We start from the raw sequence: 22,776 nt of genomic DNA, 5'->3' as shown, positions 1-22,776 counted from the left end.
TTTGTCTTGTACAGCACATGGTGACATACACTCATTAAAAATGAAGACAGATGATGACTTTTAGCAATTTTAATGCGACTGAAAGAACTAGCATTCAGGAACATCCAGGCGCATCAATGCTTGGTAGACTGTTAAGAACACTTATAAACAATGCATACATGTTGAGCAAGCAAGGAGTGTCCTCCTCTGTACCCTCTCTCATCCTGCACAGCTGCAGGCTATCATGTCTTTTATCCCCTTGGGGTCACACATTTATTCTCTGCTTCTAATTTGCGACATGAAACGTGAATGTGTTAACGACATTACAACTAATCACAAAAGTTTTCCAATATAGGAGCTGTGAAAAGCAAAAATTTTATTGCAGCTTGGCAGCAGAGCCTTGGATTTCTGAAGGTGTAGTTCAATGGCCCTTTAAACAATTTATGTAGTTCGCTTTTCAGTTAGTTTTTGTACAACTCCCATTTTCACAAACTTTTGTGGTCAGTAGTTACATGCACAGTACCTGATATCTTTCCATAAAATGTACATTTTTTAATTTATCACACACTGCAATCGCTTCTTGACAAGGCTGAACAGTAATATGGAAAACATTTTTCCAGTTTCAGTAATAACATTGCTCAACTTGTGTCTAGTAACTGCCTCCCTTCAGCAATATGAGGAAGGACCATCACAAAGCTGACAAGACCACAGCAACATGCAAACAGTAAGCATGTCATAAAGCTTGACGAACGAGTTCGATAACTGGACACGTAAATAACGCACTCCATCCTAGCCAGTAGCTGTTATGCAGGCTTTACAAGCTTATCTTGTTTTTTTCAAGCATGAGCACGAAAGCCTCTATGGCAAACGCTATTCAGAGGAAGCTTTAATCACAGTATGGTTGTGACCGAGTGGTCAGGTTAATCCTTAATCTGATAGGAAGCATTCATACAAGAACAGTGTATTTCTTGTTAGAAATACATTAATCCCGCATCTGCTTCTCGGTAAACTACGCATATTGGAGGACACAGGATCTTTTCAACAGCATACATCATAACACCTCACTCTGTTAAAAAAAAAAATCCGCATCAGCCAGCATGCAGCTGTCTCAAAACAACACACTTCTGTCTGGTCTGGAAGTACAAACTGCAGAGTGAATCATTCGGTGTACAACAATGCCCCTTATCAAAACAGTAATCATGCACACTTCAGTAAGCTCTGGCTTTCAGTTACGTCGAGAAACATCCATTATGTAGACCGATATAAAAGGGACCACCCAATGCTTCGCACCTTTAATAGCATCCCCTGCTTTCTTCAACATTACTGCCCGCACACATCGGCCGAGTGATGTTCCGTCTCGTAATTCTTTAGTCGTTGTTCGAATAGTATAGGTCAAGTATTACCTTTCATAAGGTGTCCCTTGTATAAAGGCTGCTCAGGTAGTAACACAGGATGTGTTGTAGCTTTGTACAACCATTCGTTCTGCCTCCACGATAAAGCGCTCTTGGCAAAACACCAGTGTGTCACGGAAACTTTGTTCGTATTCAAATGGCTGCTGTCTCGCTAAACACCACCTCTACGAGTCTGCACTGATGTCCAGTGTCTGTGGCCATAGCTTAACGATGGATTCGTGTTTTCTAACTTTGCAACAGGCTTATTCTGGAAGCCTGTGAACAGCAGATGGCCACTACCTGATGCCATCTTCTGAATTAACAGCAGTTGCACGGAAAATGAACTTGCAAATACTGCAAGTTGATGAAAACAATGAGAACTTGCAAATACTTTTTCTTAAGTGTGAAATCTACTCAAGCATCACAACAGTTCGTGTGTTCCTATGACACTCTGTCAGGCTTGCTGCATCAACTATTCCAGTAAGCTGTCCCGAAGTCAAATTTGTGGCAGCATAAACATACAATACTCCGCAATCATTTACCATAAATCTGTGTGTAGTGATGGAATCGGAACATTGACATGTACAGACTCGGAGAAGTCCAGCAGTATTCACATCTTCAACACAAAGAGGGAGTATTTGCTTCAGTAGCAGAACACACAGTGTCAAACTGAGTAGCGGCAAACTTACAGTCGCAAACTGTCCACAACTAAAAGCACCCAAATTTCGACAGCAGTCGAAAAGATGCTTGCGCTGTCGCCAGAGTACTGCCGAGCACTTCCATAACACTCCACCGCACAAACAGCAAAAGTCAAAAGTGCATCCACTTCACAAGTGTCCCGACGCGCTGTAAACAAGCTCAACTTGCTGTGGTTGGTAAGATGTCTTGACTTCACGAGCAGCAACCACGCAGCACACAATGTGTTCAGAATAAAGGTTTGTACAGAATAAAAATAAAAAAAAAAAACAGCCAGGTCCTATTCATGTGTCCCGATGCACTTCAGAATGGCCGGAAACAAAATACAGTTCCAGGTAAAAGCATGTCTAAGAACGGGTTGCTGCGTCTTTCGGAAGCACAACAGCAGCACACCATTTGCCTTCTCAGACGAAGGAATAGGTGTTTTCGACGGCACGACCGTGCGGTAAGTGGGCGGCTTGCAAGTTGTCCAGCGAGGACGAGTGAAGGCGCACCGAGCCGCCATAGGTGAGTAGCTCCCCCTCGCTACTGCCAGTTGCTCCGGGAGCGAGCACAAAGTCCGTCAGCGTCACATCCGACGATCCACCGGACTCGAGCGGGATCGGGTGCATCCGGAAGTACTCCAGCATGTCGAAGATGGTCTCGAACCACAAGTGCTGCACCCGACACTGCTCCTCCGGGTTGAGCGTCATGCGCAGGTGCTGTGGAAAGGGCATTTCAATTGCAATGGTCTCCTGACCAGTAATGCAATATAGCTACTGCCAAGTTACATTGTGCCACCTGATGCCACGTGTGGCAGTGGCATTAACAAATACTCGAAAAAGAGGGGTGCCTGTAAGGTGTACATCAATTGTGTTCACAGCCCTAAGCTGGTCCTTGCTGGTGATCTAATGGACTCGGTAACGGACTAGCTGGTGATCTAACGCACCTAACGGACTCGGTAAAAACTCTCCCTGCTAGTGCTGCTGTTCTGTGCCACAATAAATGTAGGAGTTTGGCAAAGTACACTTGCAGTCTCGTATGCCCAAGGTTTAGCGTCATCTTGAGATTGTCGGCTCTCTTCCAAACCTTCGTTATACACACACACATTGAAAAGGCCACAATCCTAAAAGGGACACTAAAGAGAAACACTAAATCAATTTATACTAATGAAGCCGTCTTTGGAAAGTCCACTTTCAGTAACTATGTAATAATGGGTTGAATATGAATTTCACGCCGAAACCCCGGCCTAAGCCGCTGTGACAACATCGATTTCAAAGTACGGTGGACTCTCGTTAAGTGGAACCTCAAGGGACCATGAAAATAAGTTCAATTTATCAAGAGTTCCATTATCCAAGAGACTGAACTCAAGGGTACACAATATGCTTTTTTGAAAAGGATGAATACATTATTGCCAACAGCAGAGGATAGGTGTAGCAGGTTTGCTTACAAAGTTCAACTTGCATGCAGTCTTCGATTGGAGCTTATAGCAGACTATAATTACAGAAAAAAAACAGAGTAATTTAGTCAAAGAAAATAGCTGATTTAGTGGAGCAATCACTCTCAAAGTCATAGATAACTTCGATCTTCACCTGAAGTGTGAGTGCATTGTGTGGGCATTTCTGTGTTGCCATTGTAAATGACAAGCCGACTCCTGGTTTACCGACACTGAAAACGCAAAGAAACCATCGCAACTCATGACCAAGGTAGAGCCACACTAACCATACCACCAACATAAGCCTGCAAAGGCAATAACATAGAGAGTTCGTAAGAAAACGCGAACAGGAAAGGAGAAACAGCGATGCCTGCTGCGATTCCGCCAAGACTGGGTGCTCAATTTCATTTCTGGTCCTATATTTAGTCATGTTTAACCGGAGTTGGAGAGAATGTTCAGTCTAATGAACTTTTTTTTTTCGTTGCCCTTAATACAAAACAAACCAAACATAAGGCTGTTTCATTTAAGCGGCAGTTCTGTTGGAGTGAGTTCCATTTAACAGGACTCTACTGTATTTTTTTCGCATTTGGGCAGCATTGGCTCAGTAAACGTTCCCGAAACTCGCGTGGTTCAATGTTTGGCTTTTTTAGGCACAGTGTAGTCCATTTTTACGGACAAACAATCAGCTAAACCCAAGCAGATGCTGTCAAAATCCATGACATCATAGCTGGCTGGTATGGGAACTTTGTGGCGGCTGTGCCACTTATCTTTTTTGGCTCACAAAGCCTCTTCCTGCGGTAAGTATGGCACTCTCGGTGTTCTAGCATAAGGGTAATCTATTGATACAGATGAAATCATGTAGCGCCCCTTTATCCTGTAAGTTACAGAAAGAAACGGTGGGGTTCGTGCAACTATGGTAAGCTGCCCTTAGCGTGCTGATGTAACATTCAGGCAGCAACCCACATTTACAGCGTTGGACATATGGTTCACGTCTGCATGTACACGGACGAGATTCTGCCAAACTATGCACCACAAAAGCAAAACAATGAAATGAATGCAGAAGTGTGAAAGTGTGCGCTGTCAGTGTTCCTGCCATTAAGTGGATTGTGGAAAATCTAGCTTCGCACCGTTCGAAAGAGTCTATCCAGGGCAGAAAATGAAGCTCGATAAACAATTCTGTTGTGAACGTTCGGTTGTCACTGCTGCTCAGTGGTGATATACGTCACAGCTTAATGGTCGTATGCTCTCAACCTACATCTCGCGGCAAAATTTTGACTAGTTGAACCAGTACTCCCAGTTGGTGCTTAAAACATGTTTCGTTTCTGGTGCAGGCAATGCCCAACAGGCCACAGTAATTTGACATTAAGCAAGTAATTAAAAACAAGTACTGACAGTGACAGTACAAGCTGGTACAATCGAGATGCAGTGGACCAGCAGACAAAGCCAAGGATAAGTTCACTGTTTATTACTCTCAAGTTATAGCTCGGCGCAAAGTGCGCCTGCTGTACTGTACTTGAAATTTCTTGCATGTTGTCACCAATTCTATAGCGAGCAAGGCCTGTCTAACCACACTCGGAGTACATGCTTTATGCAAATAGAGCCATACAATATCGCCAGCACAAGTAATTACTCTTGAATTTATGGTGATACATGTATAAACAACAAATGAACCTGACCCATGAGATTAGATTCGGCGACTAATGACTGTGCTCGCCGCCATTGTAGTTTCGAGTGTTGCTCATCTTTTTGGGCCCAAGTTTCCACAATAAAGACTTGTATTACTAACTCAGACTCTTGGCAGTGTTTCGTTCATTACTGTCACTGCAATGTGGCACTATAGCTTCTTTCCATTTAAATGACACAGGAACATAGTAGTAGTCATGGTTATGCTTCCTATAATGTGTTGAACAGTGAGAAATCTTATAATGGTGTGCAATATTAGCCATTGCTGCTAAAGTTACCACTGAAAGTACCGCTCACCTTGGCCCTGCCCTGGAAGTTGAAGGTGAGCACACACTCTCCCTTACGCGTCTCGCTCTGCCGCACAAGGAACACGCCATGGCCCAAGGGACCTTCGCGCAAAACCAGCTGGGCCGCGTCGCTCCTCGAGAGTGTCCCGTGGAACCACGGGTACTCGCGCAGCGATTGGTACAGGTCGCCACCTTCTCCACCGGATGAGGATGCTCCACCATCGACGGCAGGGGGTGATGCCGCCGCAGCCTCCCCGCCACCACTGCCAGTTCCTCCAGTTACCGCGACAACTGGGGTGACAGATGGTGGCAACGCTGCTGCACCACCGTCGCTGCCACTTCCAACCGCACGGACAACTGGAAGATCGCTTGGAGCGACGACAGCGGTTGCCTCGGCAGGAGCCTCTGCAAGGAAGACCAGTAAAGGTGGGTTTGAAGCTCTCAAAATACGGAAACGCTTCACGTCTGCACCTCTGGTGACTTTCTACAGAAGCATCAGTAACGGCAATGACCAGCGTGCACTTGACTTGCTGATTGAATGAAGAAGTCAGGGGAAAGGACTGCCCACAAGTTGAGTAGCACTTGTTGGTCACTAGTGGGGTACATTTTGTTAATCATCTGTCACTTCTCGGAGGCTTGCATGGGGCAGACACGTGTCCTGTTTTCTGCACATTCTGCATCACTCCTTTGTTTAAAGTGACAGCTTTATTTGACTCTTCTCTCATTCTTCCAACTTGGGACACTGGGTGTCGTTAGGCTACTAAGCACCGAATGAAAGTACTTACTAGCGAACGGGCTTATACTATAACTTTTATATGCTGACCAAGTATGCCCACCTCTGTTCTGTGTAGCAAAAAATAACCTGGACTAATGCCAGCTGAGAAGCACCTCTAAAACACACCGATCTGTTAATGGAATGGTGAATAATATTTAATGGATTCTTTGATTTACTTCACTTTTTTTGATTTAGGCATTCAGTATGTGGCAAACCAAATTAAACTAGCCTTTATACAACATCAAATAGCCATCACCAATAAACAAAGTTTTGCTTGACATCGATTCCAACATGTGCATTGGATCTGCATGCAATATCAACAGGGCTAGATTGAAGATGTTCCAGAAGGGAATTACAGAAGGAAGAAAGACATGAAGATTGAATGAAAACTGTTGTGAAAGACAATAAACATGTACATATGTAAACATGCAATGTGTGTGTGTCTGTTTTCTGCGTTAATACATAATGTGATATGCTGAGGGACACTTACAAAGGTATAAACCCAACATCGGTTCTATAGAATTTTTTTTTTTTTTAGGTACTGCTGCCCAAAATGGAACTATCGCAATAGTGAGAAAGCAAAACAAAAAAAAGCACACGCACACAAAATCATGTCATAAACGCAATTAGAGGGAGCATTCAATGGGATTCAAGTATTCCTTCAGAGGTAAACACCAGGTAGCACCAGGCAAATATTTGTGTTGAATAGCCCTAGGTGAAAAAATTGAACTTAAATGTACTAGTGCAATTGTAAAAGATAAGTTCAGCTCATGGCTTTTCCTCACAGCTAGTGGCTTTGCACGTGACAGGTAGATGGTGTTATGTGTTCTAAGAGGGTTGACTTGGTGCTCAAGAGCGGATCACAGCAACCAACTCGGCTAAACTTTCACATCTGTCACCTGTCACTTGCCAATCTTCCTCTTCCTGCTTTCCCAGCAACAAGCTTGCCTGGATCAAAATGAAACGCAGTGAGAGGGCAGGTTACTTACATGTGAAAAAGTGATGGTGAAACTGACTGCCTCATCATATACAGGTACAACACACCATGTGATCCTTGTTTTCTGGTTGCTGTACTTATTTTCATTTCCTTTTCATAAAGTGTGACCCCTGGGCCCGATCAGATAACTTGGAAGAGTGAAACTGATGTTTAAAGTCAGCTTTCTAGGATAACGTGAGCACTTTACATAAAATTAAAAAATGGTTGTTAATAGCAAGAGCTTTTATTCCAGTAAGAAGGGAAACAGTTAAGATGACCTAAAAGCTAAAAAGCAAAGCAGCTAACACTAAAGCCAAGAAGTGAGTGAAGATAAATTGAAAACACATGTGCTACTGTTGGTGAGAATAGGTTTTCCGTAAATGAGTAAGTGACAGGAAATTAAGAGTAGCATCATCAGCAGGAACAGTTGGAAATGCAGGAAGTCATGCAAAACTAGCCTTTGAATGTCAGGTTATACCATCAAACAAACAAAAACTTAAGTGATTTCTGCAGGGTTTCGTCAGCAATGCAAGAAAGTCAATCTGTGCAGTGCTGCTTACTTTTGGTATTTGTGTGCTGCTCTCGAAGCCTTGCCAATGACTCAGACGGCGACGTTGTCAACCTGGGTCTCCTGCAAAATTAGTGGCATGCAATAATGGTCAGAGAGATGTAGTATGTTCACAGCAATGTGATCTTTACCTGTACCTACTGGCACGGACAGCATCAGTATGGCAACTGTTTTTAGGATATTTCAGCTTATTTTGGCCACTTTTATGCACAGTTTCCTGAAGTGGCCACTTATTTTTCTTTTCCAAATGCACTCTTATTCTTTAATTGAAGTGCTGTCAATAAACAAGTAACCAGACCCAAATGGTTGATCTTAAAAGAAACATGATGTCACAGGAGAGCTGACTTTGTTTTTCTGTCTGTTCTGGACTGCTACACCTTTGCTCGACATACGATTTACTCATTTCGTACTGCAGAGGCGTGGTCAACCAACGTAAGCAAACTTAATATTATTTTATAATGTCCTCTTAAAGGAATTGTATGGATAAAATGTTGAACTTGTTTTGCGTTTTCTTTTGACAAGCATGTTGCCACTAATTTCAGCTAGTTTCCTGACAGCTACCCTCGAGTTGGCTTGATTTCACCAGGCCACTGTGCCTTAAACAACAAGGCATAGAATAATCGAGAGTGGTTTAACAAAGGATGTCTAATAGACAAGTCCCCTTGTCAAAGCACTGCGCCCAGAGACATTCCTTGTTTGACCACTATATGTAGACTGTTTTTATACTTGTAAAGCTAGCTTTTCTGCAAGGCATGTTGCCCAGCTAATGGTGGCGTAGTCATTTTTGTAAACAGTGTGCAGGAGTGCAGTTTGCAGAAATACAGTTTGCTAGCATTATCACATGGGAAATGTACATGTGGATCTGGTGATGAAACAACGAGCAAGAGACAAGCACTAGCATAATTAACTAGCCCTTCGTCTTCGTTTGAACAACCAGTACTGCCATTAGCAGGGCAAATGTGCAGTGTAGGGGGTCTATTGATCACTTCATGTCTACATCTCTCCGTCTTGCAAGACATAGAGTAAACTTACGTGTTCTCGTCAGCTGCGTCACCAAGATGCCGCATAGAGTATCGAATTGTGGAGAGCCATGACTTCATACTCTCCGCATCGTGCGCTTCCACAACATATTCAATGTGATGTTCGGCCTGAAATGTTGAACACATAGTGCAAGTCTTCTTTAATTATTTTTTTATTAACAAGCTCACTACTTATATGGAGGCATGCATATTGATATGACCTGAAATGTTTTCACTCCTGTCTGATAACAGCAGTGCAAAAGGACAGGAAATTGAGCTTGTTGTTACACTGCTGGTAACTTGTGAACAGCGCTGAACTTTCTTGTCCAATTGTTTAGCGCTGTTTCCCGAGTTACAAGCAGTGCGTAATTCACATCTCGAACCTGGATACCTGAAACTGCAGAAACTGGTTATAAGAATATTACCCACTGCTACATTCGTGACCGGCACCTTAGACCCAGAAGCATTAAATTTTCTTGCTACCTTCCCAGTGTAAAGTTTTGATGCTTTCAAGTGGATTTCACATTGACAGCAAGCCAGCTTTCAAAGATTGCGTTCACAAAATTTCAATTGCAAAACTTCCATATGTAGTCCTGAAACTGCCATCAGTGATCATCGTGTCAGTATGTCATCGTGGCAAGAACTACGTGTCTGAAACATTCAAAAGGAGGCCTAACTGTAATGGACAACTTGTACTCATCAAAAAGAGGAGAAACTCAGGCCTGTTGGTTACTGACCACAAATATGTTGCACCTCATAGTAAAAATAATGTGAGCATTCATAATATGGAAAGAGTAGAAAAAGACGGAATAATTTCCTGCTTCTTGCGCTGTAGGTCTTTTCCGTTATCGTGCAGAAGGACATATGTATGTTCTGTGCTCGTCAGAAATGGTCACATAGAACATCTGTGTCACACAGACTTTTCTGATCACCAGTGAACTCGATGTGCGTTAAGCTTTCTAAGCACTTTAATGATGCTCTGCTTGATCTGCATTTACTCAAGTTTGCTCAAAAGTGCTTGTGAGACAGCGATTTACAGTTGCAAAGATTACCTGAGGTCTTCCAGAGCACTGAAGAAGTTTGATATTAGGAGGCCAGCAGCTATTCTGGGAGGACATGTTTCTCATATACGATAACCTTAAGAAGTTACAGGCCTGTTTTATGGGTCTGTTGGGTTTTGCTTGTCTACTACACAAAGATTTGTTGTTTTTTAGCCATAGAATTACTGGAGTATAACCTCTTTAGACCCAAGGAGAAGCCAGTGACATAATAGCTTTTCAAGCCAGTACTTATTACTGGCTAGTATGCTATGAACCTGTAAGATAAATTTTTTTTCGTGTGTAAATACCATGGTTAGATGTTGAAAGCGAAATCTCCAAGTACGTAAAGAAAGTAAACGTCTCATCATGCCTGTTATACTAAAAACTGCTGTTTTTGCCTAAATACAAAGACGAAGTTGTAATATTGTGTGGTTGTTTGGTATGTTGATGTTACACCCCAGATTTTCGCGAGATCTCATGGTGTTCAAAATGCACATTACTGCACTGTTTTGTCACCTGCAATGACACTGCAGTCTAGATCAAATTAGAATCAATTTTCTCAAAAGTGGAGGGCAAGTACATGATTAAACCATTTCCATACAATGTATGACTTCATATTTGGGATAAATATTTTACGCAGTTGCGTCCGAGTTATTTCCAGCAAGCAATGTACAAGAGGTCTCAGGAAGCTAAATGATTAGAATTACACCATACATGCAAGAGTGTGAAAAGTAATCACTTTGCGACGCACCTTAAGCACAAAAGTGTTCTCGTGGTCAGGCATCTCAAGTGCAGTAGTTTCCCGGGCATCATGGATCAGGTAGCAAAACACGCCACTTCGTGGCCTTAGGGACTGCAACATTGGTAAGGCAAAACATCCCACATACTTTCACAAATCATTGCCAGTAACTAGGTGACGTAATGTTTTTGATTTGACTAGGAAGTGGCAAAGCAAGAAAAATATATATTTTTTTAAGTTTTCAGCATTCAGTAACCTCCAGCAGAACTTTTTGTTGGGCTAGTTGGTGCATGTTACTGAAGTACTAAAGCGGCTAACAGACGACACAAGAAGAGACACGGACGAGCGCGAGTAACCTGTAGAGTGTGTGCGTAAAATTATCTGAAGTTTCACAACTGCTTCTTTGGGATGACCAATACCGGTGTCACACAGCAACTTTAGATCGCGATCGAGTCCGATACAGATCGAATTCTCCGCCGCGACTGGCTCTCTCCCTCATCTGGCGAAAAGGAGCCAATCGCGACTGAGAAATTCGATCACGTTTGGGCACGACAGCGATCGAAAGTGCGCCGCGCGACATCCGCATAACAAGGGATGGATATCATACCAGTGACTCATCAGTGAACGATGGCACAACACAGAAATGTGTGCACGCCTAAATTTCTGTTTGTCGTTTTCTTTTTTGAACAGTAAATTAATCTGTTATGGGAACTTCACCACGTGATCTAACGCATTTACAATTTTCCGCATTATCATTCCTAGCGGCTTCCCGCGAGTTGAACTGCGTCGGGGGCCGTCCACGAAGAGTAAATATTTAATTGAGTGCGCAAAATCGCTCAACTACGTAGATTCTTTCAGGCGCACAACTTCATCCCGGATCTGACAGCTTCGACCTTGGATGGAGTCGTCACAGCAGGCTGTTCTCGTTTATCTGCCCGGACCAGCGCGGCGGCGACGTACGTTGGAACGATCGCACCATCGGGTCGGTCAACACTCGCGCCGGCCAGCACCCAAAACGCAGACAACTCTGTCCTGATAACGCCGACAACGCGACCCTGATGCACTCATCTAAGACTGTGTCGTCTAAGCTCATTGCTCCAGACAGAACGAAATGCCAGAAATAAAATTACAGAGAACGAGAACTGTAAACAACCAGTGCGACGTCACACGTGCGCATCGGGACTTTCGTTTCACTCACGCGACAAGCATCCGATACAGCTCGATCACGGCACCGTCTGGCGCGATCTCGACGTCTCTACGGCACTTTTGTTTTCCTGCCTCGCCACACTTGGTTAACCCAAAGAAACACTGACTCGATGACACACGCGCTCCAGGCCGCTCACCTTGGGCGGCGCGTAGAACTCGAGCAGGTATCCACCGATAGTTTTGACCAACACCAACCGGCACTTCTCCCACTTCTGACGGCCGTCGATGTTTTCGCCGCTCACGTAGTTGACGAGTCCTTCCTTGACGTGCTCGACGAGAATCTTGCTGAGCTTGGCCTTGTCGTGGTGGTGGTGGTGTTTGTCACCCTTGCTGCGTCGCTCTCCGTGATGATGGTGGGGCGGCGCGTGCGACGATAACTCGAGCTCGTCCGAGTGTTGTTTGTGGAAGAGGCCCTTGCCGCGCTTGAGGCCCTTGAACGAAAGCCGGCGAAAGAAAAGACGGTGGTGTGCCTTGGGCGACGCTTCCCCTTCGGAGAGGTCACTGTAGTCCTCGTGGTTGACGGCGGCGAGCGAACGCAGGTTGTCCTGCGAAGACGTCGCGCTGCTCGGCGTCTTGGCCACAGTCCTCGGCGCCGCGACGGCGGCGGCGACGGCGCCCAGCGGCTCCTGCGAGCCGCCGCCGTTGCTCGCCGTGCTCAGCGGTCTGGCGCCGCCGCCGCCAACCTCATCGATGCGTCTCCGCACCTCGGCCTCGAAGTGCTCCTGGAACACATCGGCGAAACGGCGCCCGAACGCGGGAAAGTCCACCGACCGGGACAGCTCTTGGTGATCGGCCACGAAAAGCTGGTAGTTGTGGGCGAACTCGGCGGCTGCCACACGGGCGTGCTTCTCGCAGAAGTCCGACCAGTGGGGCCGATCGTCGCCACCGCCGCCGCTTGGTGAGCTTGCCATACTGCTAGCGGCATGCTCCTTGAGCGTGTAGTCCTACCTGCTGGTGCCGCCCGGTCGGCCGCTTCCGCCGGTGGAACGAACCGCCGAGGCGCAGGCTGCACCAGTTCACCGCCATTGCGCCCGTATGTTGTTTGTGATGATTGTGAGGAGACGCTTCGACGCGTCTGAAACCCAAGAGCGAAACACATGCATAGCGGAGTGGAACCGAACCGTACACGCACACGCGAATCAGCCAACCTCCAAGAACCATCTCAAAAGCACCGCAGCACAACTCGTAGTTCCAATTTTTCCCGTTGTTCGCATTTACGCCACGCAAAAGCGCTGCGAGTCAACCCTGAAGCAGTCGGCTTGCAAGAAGCGAGATTATTTACAGCGCCACGGCGTACGATATGTAGTGAATGTTAAACACCGCGGCGGAAAGGCGAAACACCGTATGCGAAAATGAAACGGAGAGAATTGTGAGCACGGTATTTTCTGCAGTGACAACCGCTTTGAAACAGCGCGTCGCGCCAAGCTCGTGCGCGTCATCGCTGTGCGTGCTTAGCGCGCGTGGCATCACACGCGTGCACTTGCGTCTTCGTCGCTCATCTAAAAATGGTCCCTCCGTTGATTGTTAATCTCATTCAGAAAGCCATGTGTTTTGTTTTGTAAACAGTCAAGCGCTGTTAGCTAGTTTTGTGCAGTAAACGATCTGACAGTTTTTTGGTTTCGATATCAAATAGATTGTGTGAATCCATTATGTACACGCAAAAACTCTCCTGAAAAGCATAGGGCAGAGCACTGGAAACGACGACTGAACTTTACATTTTATTTTTCTTACAACCATTTTTAAGAAAAGCCATTTGCTCTCTGCCACATGGTGTTCCGTTTTGTCGCGAGTGAGCATGCCAAAGCGGCGCCTAACAACGCTGTATTTAAATGACCATCACGTGACGTATTTCCGTCTGCTGTTTCCGTCCTTGCCTGTCGCTGGTTATCTAGCTTTGCCACTACCGCTTGCGGGTACTTTTTCTGCTTGTACAAGAATGGGCGAAGACATGGCTACTCACATGAGTGTGGTAAGAGTGAATGGACGCTTTTACGCTGAATCGCTGAGCAGTTTTCCTTTCCCAGAAAGCTGATTCAACAGGTGGTCACGTTCAGCCGAGACTGCCGCGCCCATTTCGAAAGGCCTCGTGTTTTTGCTAATGGGCGTTGCGTGTTGGCACTAGTCGAGCTTCCGCTAATTGTTTGCGCTAATACATTAATACTTTGACCATACTAATCAATGCGACGTGAATGCACTCGTGACAACGCTTTTACGTTATTTTTCTTTGCCGGCGCCGCACCGTCATGCGCGAGCTGTTACCGTGTGGACATGTTACTGCGCATGGCGCTATAATTCAAATATAACTTTGTGCGTATCTTTCTCTCTGTATCTCTTTTCGTTTAATCCGGGACTTTGGACATAAATTAGAGCTCGCGACACGCAAGAATAAACAATAAATAAATAAAATTCCTATTATTTGAGCTAGCGGCAAGAAACAGCAAGAAACAGAATTAACGAAAAGTGCGTGGGCCATCTGAACTGCATTGTCAACTGAGCGACATGACACGCGTTTCTTGTAAAAAACTGAAGAGGTGTACATCCTCAGTAACTTATAACCTATGTTTAAGGCGTTTTTCCAGTTACGATCGAGGAGTCTAATATAAGGACTCACGACAACATTAATTGTTCAACATTTCCGTGAGGTCTGGTATGGTACTGGTTTAATTAGGCCCCGATCAATTACAGCAAATGTGACAGGTGCATGAAGGACTTCAATCGAAGCATAACCATTAATTACTCTTTCCCGTGTCTGAGCGATACGAAAGCGGCATCCGGAACTACACGAAACTGCATTATGGAAAACTGATCGAGTGGGTAGGCGTTCATGTTGAGGGCCGCACAAACTTCAACACGAACAAAACCAAACGCCGCGTAATCTGTTATCTGCGTGTTGAGGCAGTATGTCCATTTACCAACAACAGGAGGCGCCACTATATTGCCGTTTTAGTGTTCATGAACACAGGGACACGCAGCCTGGCCTAGCGTGTGTTTTACTACATCTGGAGATAGACGGGACAGTGGTTTCTTTCTTTGCTTTCTTATCTTCTAGAAATATTTTAAAATTCGTGTGGGCGTGCATGAATAGCTGTGCTGCGAACTGCTGTTGTTCAAGCGATGCTTCATAATGTTCGTGCACATATTTGCAATCGCGCGCCTGCTTTGCACGTTTTAAAAAGGCAGGAAGCAGACTGATGGAAAAACAAGCACACTGTTTTTGATGCGTCGTGTACCTTTAATTTAATTCGCGCCGATTTCTTTTGTTGTCCGGCACATTAATGACGAGGTACGCCTGCCCGCACTATAGTAAGCATTGCGCAGAATTATTATTGTTGTTTGTACACACACCTCTACCCACCCACGATTAAAGAGAAAGAGAGAGAAACGAGCAAGGACTGTATTTTTTTCTTTATATGACGCTTTCATTCGTTATGACCTGCTTACTGCGCCAGCATTATCGACAAAACCTCGAACATTTCCGAGCAAGTCTCGAGCATTTCCGGTCGAGGCTGTTTGTCCCCATAGCTTTAATGCGTGCGGTGAAGCCAGCTGAGAGGAAAAACATGAACGTACGAATGTTTCTTTTATACTCGGAAGAATATTTGGCAGATTTTGGAGTAAAAACGATGAAGGGATGGGAGACCACGTATGTGCTGTCATGCCATGGTTACGAAAAAAAAAAAAGACTGCTCTGTCTCTTATAGGAGGCGCATCGAAGCGCTTCAAGTACTCCATCTCCCTAAGGATAGCATACATGAATCCTACAATCGATGTCTTATTATAAGAGCCAAGCTCATATATTTACCTATTTTACGAGTGTACCAAAATTTTAGAAGTCGCCGACGACAGATATATCAGAGCGCTCCTTTGCGTCTCTAATAGTCTCGGTGTTAAAATAATAATAATAATAAATTTTGTGGTATTTAAGGGCCGAAGCCATGTATGAGGCACACCGTAATGGGGAACAGCAGATTAATTTTGACCACCCGGGGTCCCTTAGTGTGCACCCAATGCACGGGTTACGACACACCGCCCTAATCGGAATGCAGCCGCGGTATGGTCTGAATTCGAACCCGCGACATCGTACTTTTAGCAGCCAAAACGCCACAGCCACTGACTGAGCACACAGCGGCTGGCGCGCGATTGTAAAGATGTACTTTCAGTTTTTGAATTTATAACTAAGTTAATTCCGTTCAGGCACATGATTTAACAAGCGCTTCTTGTGGTCGAGGCGTGCGTCATATCAGCAGTTGTGGTAGCACGCGTAATAATCCCGAAGTCACAGCCTTAATCGCGTATCATTAAAAAAAAAAAAATTGTGTTGCGTACGAGCCGTTATCTGTCCAGGTTGCACAAGCGTTTCCGCCCATTACTGACGGATTGATGCTGCCTTCCACGCAGCATGCGCAGACAGTTATTATTATTATTATTATTATTATTATTATTATTATTATTATTATTATTATTATTATTATTATTATTATTATTATTATTATTATTATTATTATTATTATTATTATTATTATTATTATTATTATTATCTTGTCTTCCATCCTTTCGCTCACTGTGCGACCTTTCCAGTTTCATTATGTCTTAGAACGTTAACTACGTAAAGCCCATACACCGTTGCGTACCAAAGAAAATTAGAACAGCTTGCTCACCTTTATTTGTCGCCGCGGAGAGCACGTACGAAAAAAAAACGATTATTAATTTTTTTTTACTCAACTATCGTTCCACGTACCAGGGGCGCTATAACGTAAAGCTATTCCAAACTTTTCTGTTCCAATTCTGCAGTCAACCATCCACGATTGGCCACAAAATTTTCGGACCCCCCCTTATCCTGTCTTTCATGCGACGTCACGCAAACAGCGATATGATATGTGCACAATGATTATGTATGATTAGACTGAATGAAACAAAAATACTTATTTCTGATTCGACACCTTTTTCGCCATTAGCCCTCTGCTACTGGTCAAACGAAAACTAAAGTAATGTTTAACAGTCTTGGAAGAGAACAGCAATTTACAATAGGCAGGGAGGCACTGGAAGTCGTAAGGGAACACATCTACTTAGGGCAGGTAGTCACTGCGGATCCGGATCATGAGACGGAAATAATCAGAAGAATAAGAACGGGCTGGGTTGCGTTTGGCAGGCATTCTCAGATCATGAACAGCAGGTGGCCATTATCCCTCAAGAGAAAAGTGTATAATAGCTGTGTCTTACCAGTACTCACCTATACGGGGCAGAAACCTGGACGCTTACGAACAGGAACGAACGAACTGGTCAAACGCTTTCGGGCGGCGTTCGCTTGGCCTGTCAGCCACACGATGTCACAAAACCGCGAAAACTCACCGCGTCAAAGTGACCTGTACGCGTTAAAGTCGCATTAATATGCCCAATAAAACTGTATTTCTTTTCTGTATAACCGAAGACTGCCCCGTCCTGAAAGGAATAGAAGATGGCTACCCGCCGATCGCTCTGGCACCATGGCTACTCGGAGCTGCCGGGGAGCATATTTATTGCATATTGAGGGAACAAAAATTGATTAAATTATGGGGTTTTACGTGCGAAAACCACGACCTGATTATGCATGCACGCCGTAGTGGGGGACTCCGGGAATTCGGACAACCCTGGGTTCTTTAACGTGCGCCTAAATTTAAGCACACGGTTGTTTTCGCGTTTCGCCCCTATCGAAATGCGGCCGCCGCGGCCGGGATTCGATCCCGCGACCTCGTGCTTAGCTGCCCAACAGGTACCATATGGCCACCAAGCAACACGGCGGGTAAAGCTCTCTTGCGTGGCAGTATAAAATTATCGAGCCCTTTCGGCACGCATATACGACATCACTCTGCCAATTCTATAGGCCTAGCCATGAACGGCTTCACTGTATAGAACTGCTCAACGTAGGCATTGTTACTTGTTTTAAAAGCAACAAAGTGATTTCCTCTAAAGGAGGGGCGCGTTTGTTTGGGCTTTTCAAACAACACTGCGGGTTACCGCCCGATGCTTGCGTCGGTGATTACAATATGATGCTTGCGTCGTAAGTGACAATATAAATCTTACGTCAGGAGATTGCAATAAAAACATGTTGGAATAGTTTCACGTTATACACTCTTAAAACGGTTGCACCCTTTGGGGTGTATATTTGTCCCACAACAATAATCGTCATCTGCCTTGCTTGCGTTTCCTTTCCTGAAAACTCGGCGCTCGCTACTTTCCTGTCGAGAATGCTGCGTCACACTGATAAGGCGCATGCCGTTCGTGACTGGAAAGTACCGGGCTCGCAGCGTTAAAGAAAGGAAACGCGGGCAGCACGGATGACGATTATTGTTGTGGGACAAGATACGCCCCAAAGGGTGTAAATTTTTCTAAGAGTGTAGGACCCCTGCTTTCTTTCTAGTACCAATATACTCTCCATGACCACCAATAACTGTGAACAAGTTGTTTTAATTCTCTTTGGCGTCGAATGGGGCGTCCGGGCTTTGTGGGGCTAAACGAGGTCCCGAAGTGCATCGTTTCACCGCCGCCCGCAGGTGGCGCTGAACTTCCGCGACGACGTGCGCACCATCGACCGCTGCGGACCGTCCCTGGAGCGGAGCGTCAAGGCGCGCCTGGTGCTCGACGGCCGCGATCCGCCGCAGTACCGCACCAGCGTCGAGCTCCGACCCCGGCTCGTGGAGGCCGAGTACGGCGTCACGCTGGTGCTCGACGCGCCCTCCATGGAGCCGACGGCGTACCGCGAGCACGTGATCGTGCTGCCGCGCACGGTGGCCGTGCGCCAGGGCGAGTCGGTCTTCTGCTTTCCGCCGGCGCCGCCGCGCACCGTCTACAAGAGCACGCTGGTGTACGACACGCGGAGCGCCGACCTGTGGTACACGAGCGCCGTCGACGTGGCCGTGGTCGGCACCCTGGCCGTGCCCGTGGAGGAGGACGCCGAGGACGACGTCGACGACGCCGTCGACGATGCTGATGCTGCAGCAGGCAAAGGCGACGGATGCTTCGACACCCTGAACGGCGGGTGCGTCGACACCGACGACGAAGATTCCTCTTCGAGGCTGTGATCTTGCCCCGGAGCGTCCTTGATTATAACCGGACGGAGGACGTTCGAAGAATGGGAAACGAAGGGGTCCGTGCAGCGAAAAATGTCTGCACGGAAAAGCGCACGTGGTTGGGTGGTCGAACTCGGTCATAACGAAAAGGCTTATGCGCTTAAGATAACTAGTTCGATACATCAATACATCAGGTAATTTGATATACCCAAAGTCACCTTTAACAAACTAACGTTTGTGATGCGCTCGTTATATGACGATTTGTTGTATTCAGTGAAGAAGCCAGAAAGGAAACCAGCACATTGAAAACGAAACTATGCATATATTGGACAATATATTTTTGTCTACGCTCTAAAGTGTTACTCAGCGTCATTAAGAATGGCGTCCACGATACGCGAAGTTGTGTAGATCTGCTCATTGCAAAAGTGCGTCGTGAGGCGTCGGCTGAGGGCGGCCCCTGTAACCTGGCCAACATTAGTATAGAACCAAAATAGTAAACGTTGCACTATGGTAGCGAACGTACGCTCCGAATTCGATATGTCCAACGTCCTATTCTCTACGAGGGAGTTATCTGACATGAGCATCGGCGATTAAAATTGGTTCGTTCAATAAGAAGAATAGCTCGCTCCGTTCGGGTTCGTTATATTCGTGTTCGACTGAAGGCAAAGCTGCCGGAGACGCGCTGGAAAGACGGCTGCTCCGGTTGTTGAAAAGCTGTTGATACGATTCTTCGTATACGACGAGGCGAATATCGAGTCGTGTCTTTTTTTTCCTTCTTCTTCTTTTCTTTTTACGCGCACGCTGGCGTTCCGCGTGAGACCCGTGGTATACATTTACAGCACGACGTCCGATACGATGAGCGGCGAGCCGTAAAGACGGCTACTCTGACTGTTAGAACCAGTTAAATGCTAGTTAGATATAGTTGTATACGAGCAGCCGGGCGACGGATCGCACGTGAAATCGCGCACTCCGTGTCAGTGACCTCCGTAGTCTTTTCTGCTTCGCTATCAGCCTTTTTGACCAGTAACCCTTGACAGCAAGAAATTTTGAGAACTGCCAGCAATTATTACCTTTGTTCCTTGTAGAGAACTCGTCAATTAAGTCTCGCTTACTATGCGCACAAGCGACGCGCCCATGGATGTTGCTCGTGGGTTAGAGGGCCACATTTTCCATGATGTCGCGCTCTGCAGTATATTGTCTATATCAATTTCGCTTCGTGGGCTCCACCGTGTTATAACGAGAGCGGAAGCAGTGCAGTCACTTGCGCCATGCAAACGCAATCTTTAAAAACTCAGAGTCTTTTTTCCACAAAATTTCGCCGTTTGCGTGTTGGCCGTAACGTTGTTCTTATGTAGGTCAGTACAGCGAGAAAGATTCCTTGTTCACATACCAAGCTACCGGCGCCCCCATGCAGTGCTCCTCCAAAATCGCTTGGCGTGCTTAGTTCATTTTTCTTGCCCCTATACACCACTGCAGTCTGACATAAACTAAATACGTACTCTATCAGCTCAATGTTGCGCAGACACGCTTGTATACCCCGCCGTATACGCATATCGTTTGCTAAAATGACATTTCGGTGTTTCACCTGCCAGAACCATCACATTTGTTCTAGTCTCAAGTATATGTCGGTTAATACTCGTAACGTAGCGACTCGACGCATTGAACAGGCAACGATAGCGCGGATTGTTGAGACCGCTTCTTGCATTGGCAGCGCAAATCCGAGAGCCATTTTGCTGCTTGTCGTTTTTTGTTCCGCGCTTCGTGGAGAGCGCCCCTGAACACTGCCGTGCACAAAGAGCTTGATCATGCCAATAATCAAGAACATATCAGTGTGCAAGAATATGTGGCTCGAGCACGACGTTTGCGATTGCGTCACCAGGTCTGCAAAACGTTCGTCTCGCTGTGACGTTTTACATAAACAGAGAACGGAAACGAAAGAGCGCAGCTATATCACGAGCGACATGATCACAACAAATCTGCGCCATCTATAGGTCATTCCGCGGTCGTTAAAAAAATTGTATTTGCCGTGAATCAGGCGAACGCCACTTATAGTCGGATCACGGTCAAGCGCACTTGAGGCTTTATCGAAAGAAGTTCATTATGAAGAAAAAAAAACAGTTTGTAACTTTAGCCTGAATCTACTTGCGAGGTATATGCGAAGCATTGGAGAAGTTGGGAAATATTCAAACGCGCAACTTGAGCGCCTTGTTCTAGGAAACTATAGGGTCAAGAAGACACGTTTAACTCGGATCGTGTCCTTATGCTGGCCGCGTTCGATTTGTGTTAGTTTCCCTTTCGCTTTCCATCGTGTGCCAAATCGGCCGCCAACGCGCAGTCTGCTGTGTGTTAGTTCATTATTCAAGGAATTACGGGAACTTAGCCGTGCATATATTTTTCGCAAGAACTTTGGGGAAGGCATCGTATAGGACTAGACAAGCACAAAGTACAAAGGTATACGGCCTACTGTTAAAGGTAACCGCTAATTGGAACTGAGCAGGGTGTAACGTATGCGTTGATGGTGTAACTTATGGGGGAAAAAGTGGGCTGGTGATGTGAAGAGCTTGACAATCATCCTTTGGCGAATGATTATTTTGAAGGCGTATCTTGCAGACCATTCTGCACCAAGTAGCACACGGCGCTGCCTCGTCTTCCGTACTTTGTGCTTGTACAATTTACGATACGATGCTCACACTGGATTTCAATCGACTTGCCTAGCAACAGGTACTTTTACCTGAACTTAGATGAAACATTCCACATCTCGCTTGTTGCGGGTATACCATGGGTTGCTAGTGTGCAGTCATGTTTGTTACAATAAGTTTCGATGGCTATATAGTACACGTCGCATAATTCACGTAGAAGACCTTTGTGTTCAGAGTGGTTCATTGTATCGTTTCGCAGAGCTTTAGTTTCGTTTCACTTTGTGCACTTGTACTGCCCCACAGGGTATACACTCCACATAGACATAAGCGGGGTTATGTTGGGTATTGCACGTGTTGAAAAATCACTCGTATGATCGCGCGAACTTTACACGCACGGCACATTCCACGAAGTGCTTGTTTGATGAAGGCGTACGTGTATACGGTTACCTGCACATTAACGTTTCTTATGAAAGTATTTTATTTGTATCATGCGTTTTCTTTGTTTGATTTCTTCTTTTCTTTTGTGCCTATGAAGTTTTGTTGCAAAGTTATATCCTATTAATTTGTTCGTTTTTATTATATTTTTTCAAGCTTGTACGACAACCGGGGTGTAATTGTTCCAGCTAGAGACTTTAGCTGGACATTTGCGAATGATCAAAGGGACCAATAAAGACGCTTTCACTATTTTTCATCTCTCTGGTATGAGTTGTCAAACGCTGCAAAATGGACACTGACGAGCGCATCGTGGGTGATTTTTTGTAAACATCAACGCTTAGTGAAAGCTATGGACGATAACTTCCGTAAGCAAACTTTCCAACACATAAAAGTTTCTTTATCCAAATGGCCGCGTTCCAGCTATAGCATAGCACTGTTTAAGCTGAGACACGCGTTTTGAAAGCTTCGACCGAATGATTATGAACAGAGGGCGGCAGAGATGATGTCACTAGACTGCAATTGACACTTCACTCGTATACAGCAGCCATTGACACCTAACCAAAGCCAGAGTGCTCGTAGTAGCTTGAGGTATTGAGTATGCCGAAGACACCGATAAAATTTTGAATGGTCTTTGACTTTCTATTTGCCTTTGTCTCTCCTCTATTGACGAAGTCATCGTCTTCTCTCCCTTTTGTCCCGTGTCCTCAGTCGTCAAACACGTCTGAGCTGTTGGTTTGAAACCAATAGTCTCTCCTGGAAACGTTGAGGTCAGTTCCATCACCAAGCGTGCATTTTTGGCATTGATGGAATTCTAGCTGTGAAGCAACACATCTCAGAGCGCGGCTGTAGGCCCCGCAAACGCTTAGCTACATTGTCGTCTTTC

General features: G+C 45.6%; 2 protein-coding genes across 2 annotated transcripts; one reads left to right on the top strand and one right to left on the bottom strand.

Moving 5' to 3' along the window:
* Positions 1-54: 54 nt before the first annotated feature.
* Positions 55-13,203, bottom strand: LOC135910675 (SH2B adapter protein 1-like). Its single transcript, XM_065442715.2, has 6 exons — positions 11,911-13,203; positions 10,580-10,681; positions 8,802-8,917; positions 7,762-7,832; positions 5,461-5,855; positions 55-2,767 (listed from the first exon to the last, which is right to left on the bottom strand). Exons 1-6 carry the CDS (start codon positions 12,682-12,684, stop codon positions 2,471-2,473), a joined length of 1,755 nt encoding a protein of 584 aa, XP_065298787.1. The 5' UTR covers positions 12,685-13,203; the 3' UTR covers positions 55-2,470.
* A 381-nt stretch (positions 13,204-13,584) lies between these two features.
* LOC135910679 (uncharacterized) lies at positions 13,585-22,149 on the top strand. Its single transcript, XM_065442718.1, has 2 exons — positions 13,585-13,742; positions 18,304-22,149. Exons 1-2 carry the CDS (start codon positions 13,710-13,712, stop codon positions 18,829-18,831), a joined length of 561 nt encoding a protein of 186 aa, XP_065298790.1. The 5' UTR covers positions 13,585-13,709; the 3' UTR covers positions 18,832-22,149.
* Positions 22,150-22,776: the final 627 nt, after the last annotated feature.

Source organism: Dermacentor albipictus, chromosome 2 (genome assembly GCF_038994185.2).
Source record: "Dermacentor albipictus isolate Rhodes 1998 colony chromosome 2, USDA_Dalb.pri_finalv2, whole genome shotgun sequence".
NCBI lineage: Eukaryota > Metazoa > Arthropoda > Arachnida > Ixodida > Ixodidae > Dermacentor > Dermacentor albipictus.
This window is presented reverse-complemented; position numbering and strand designations above follow the sequence as displayed.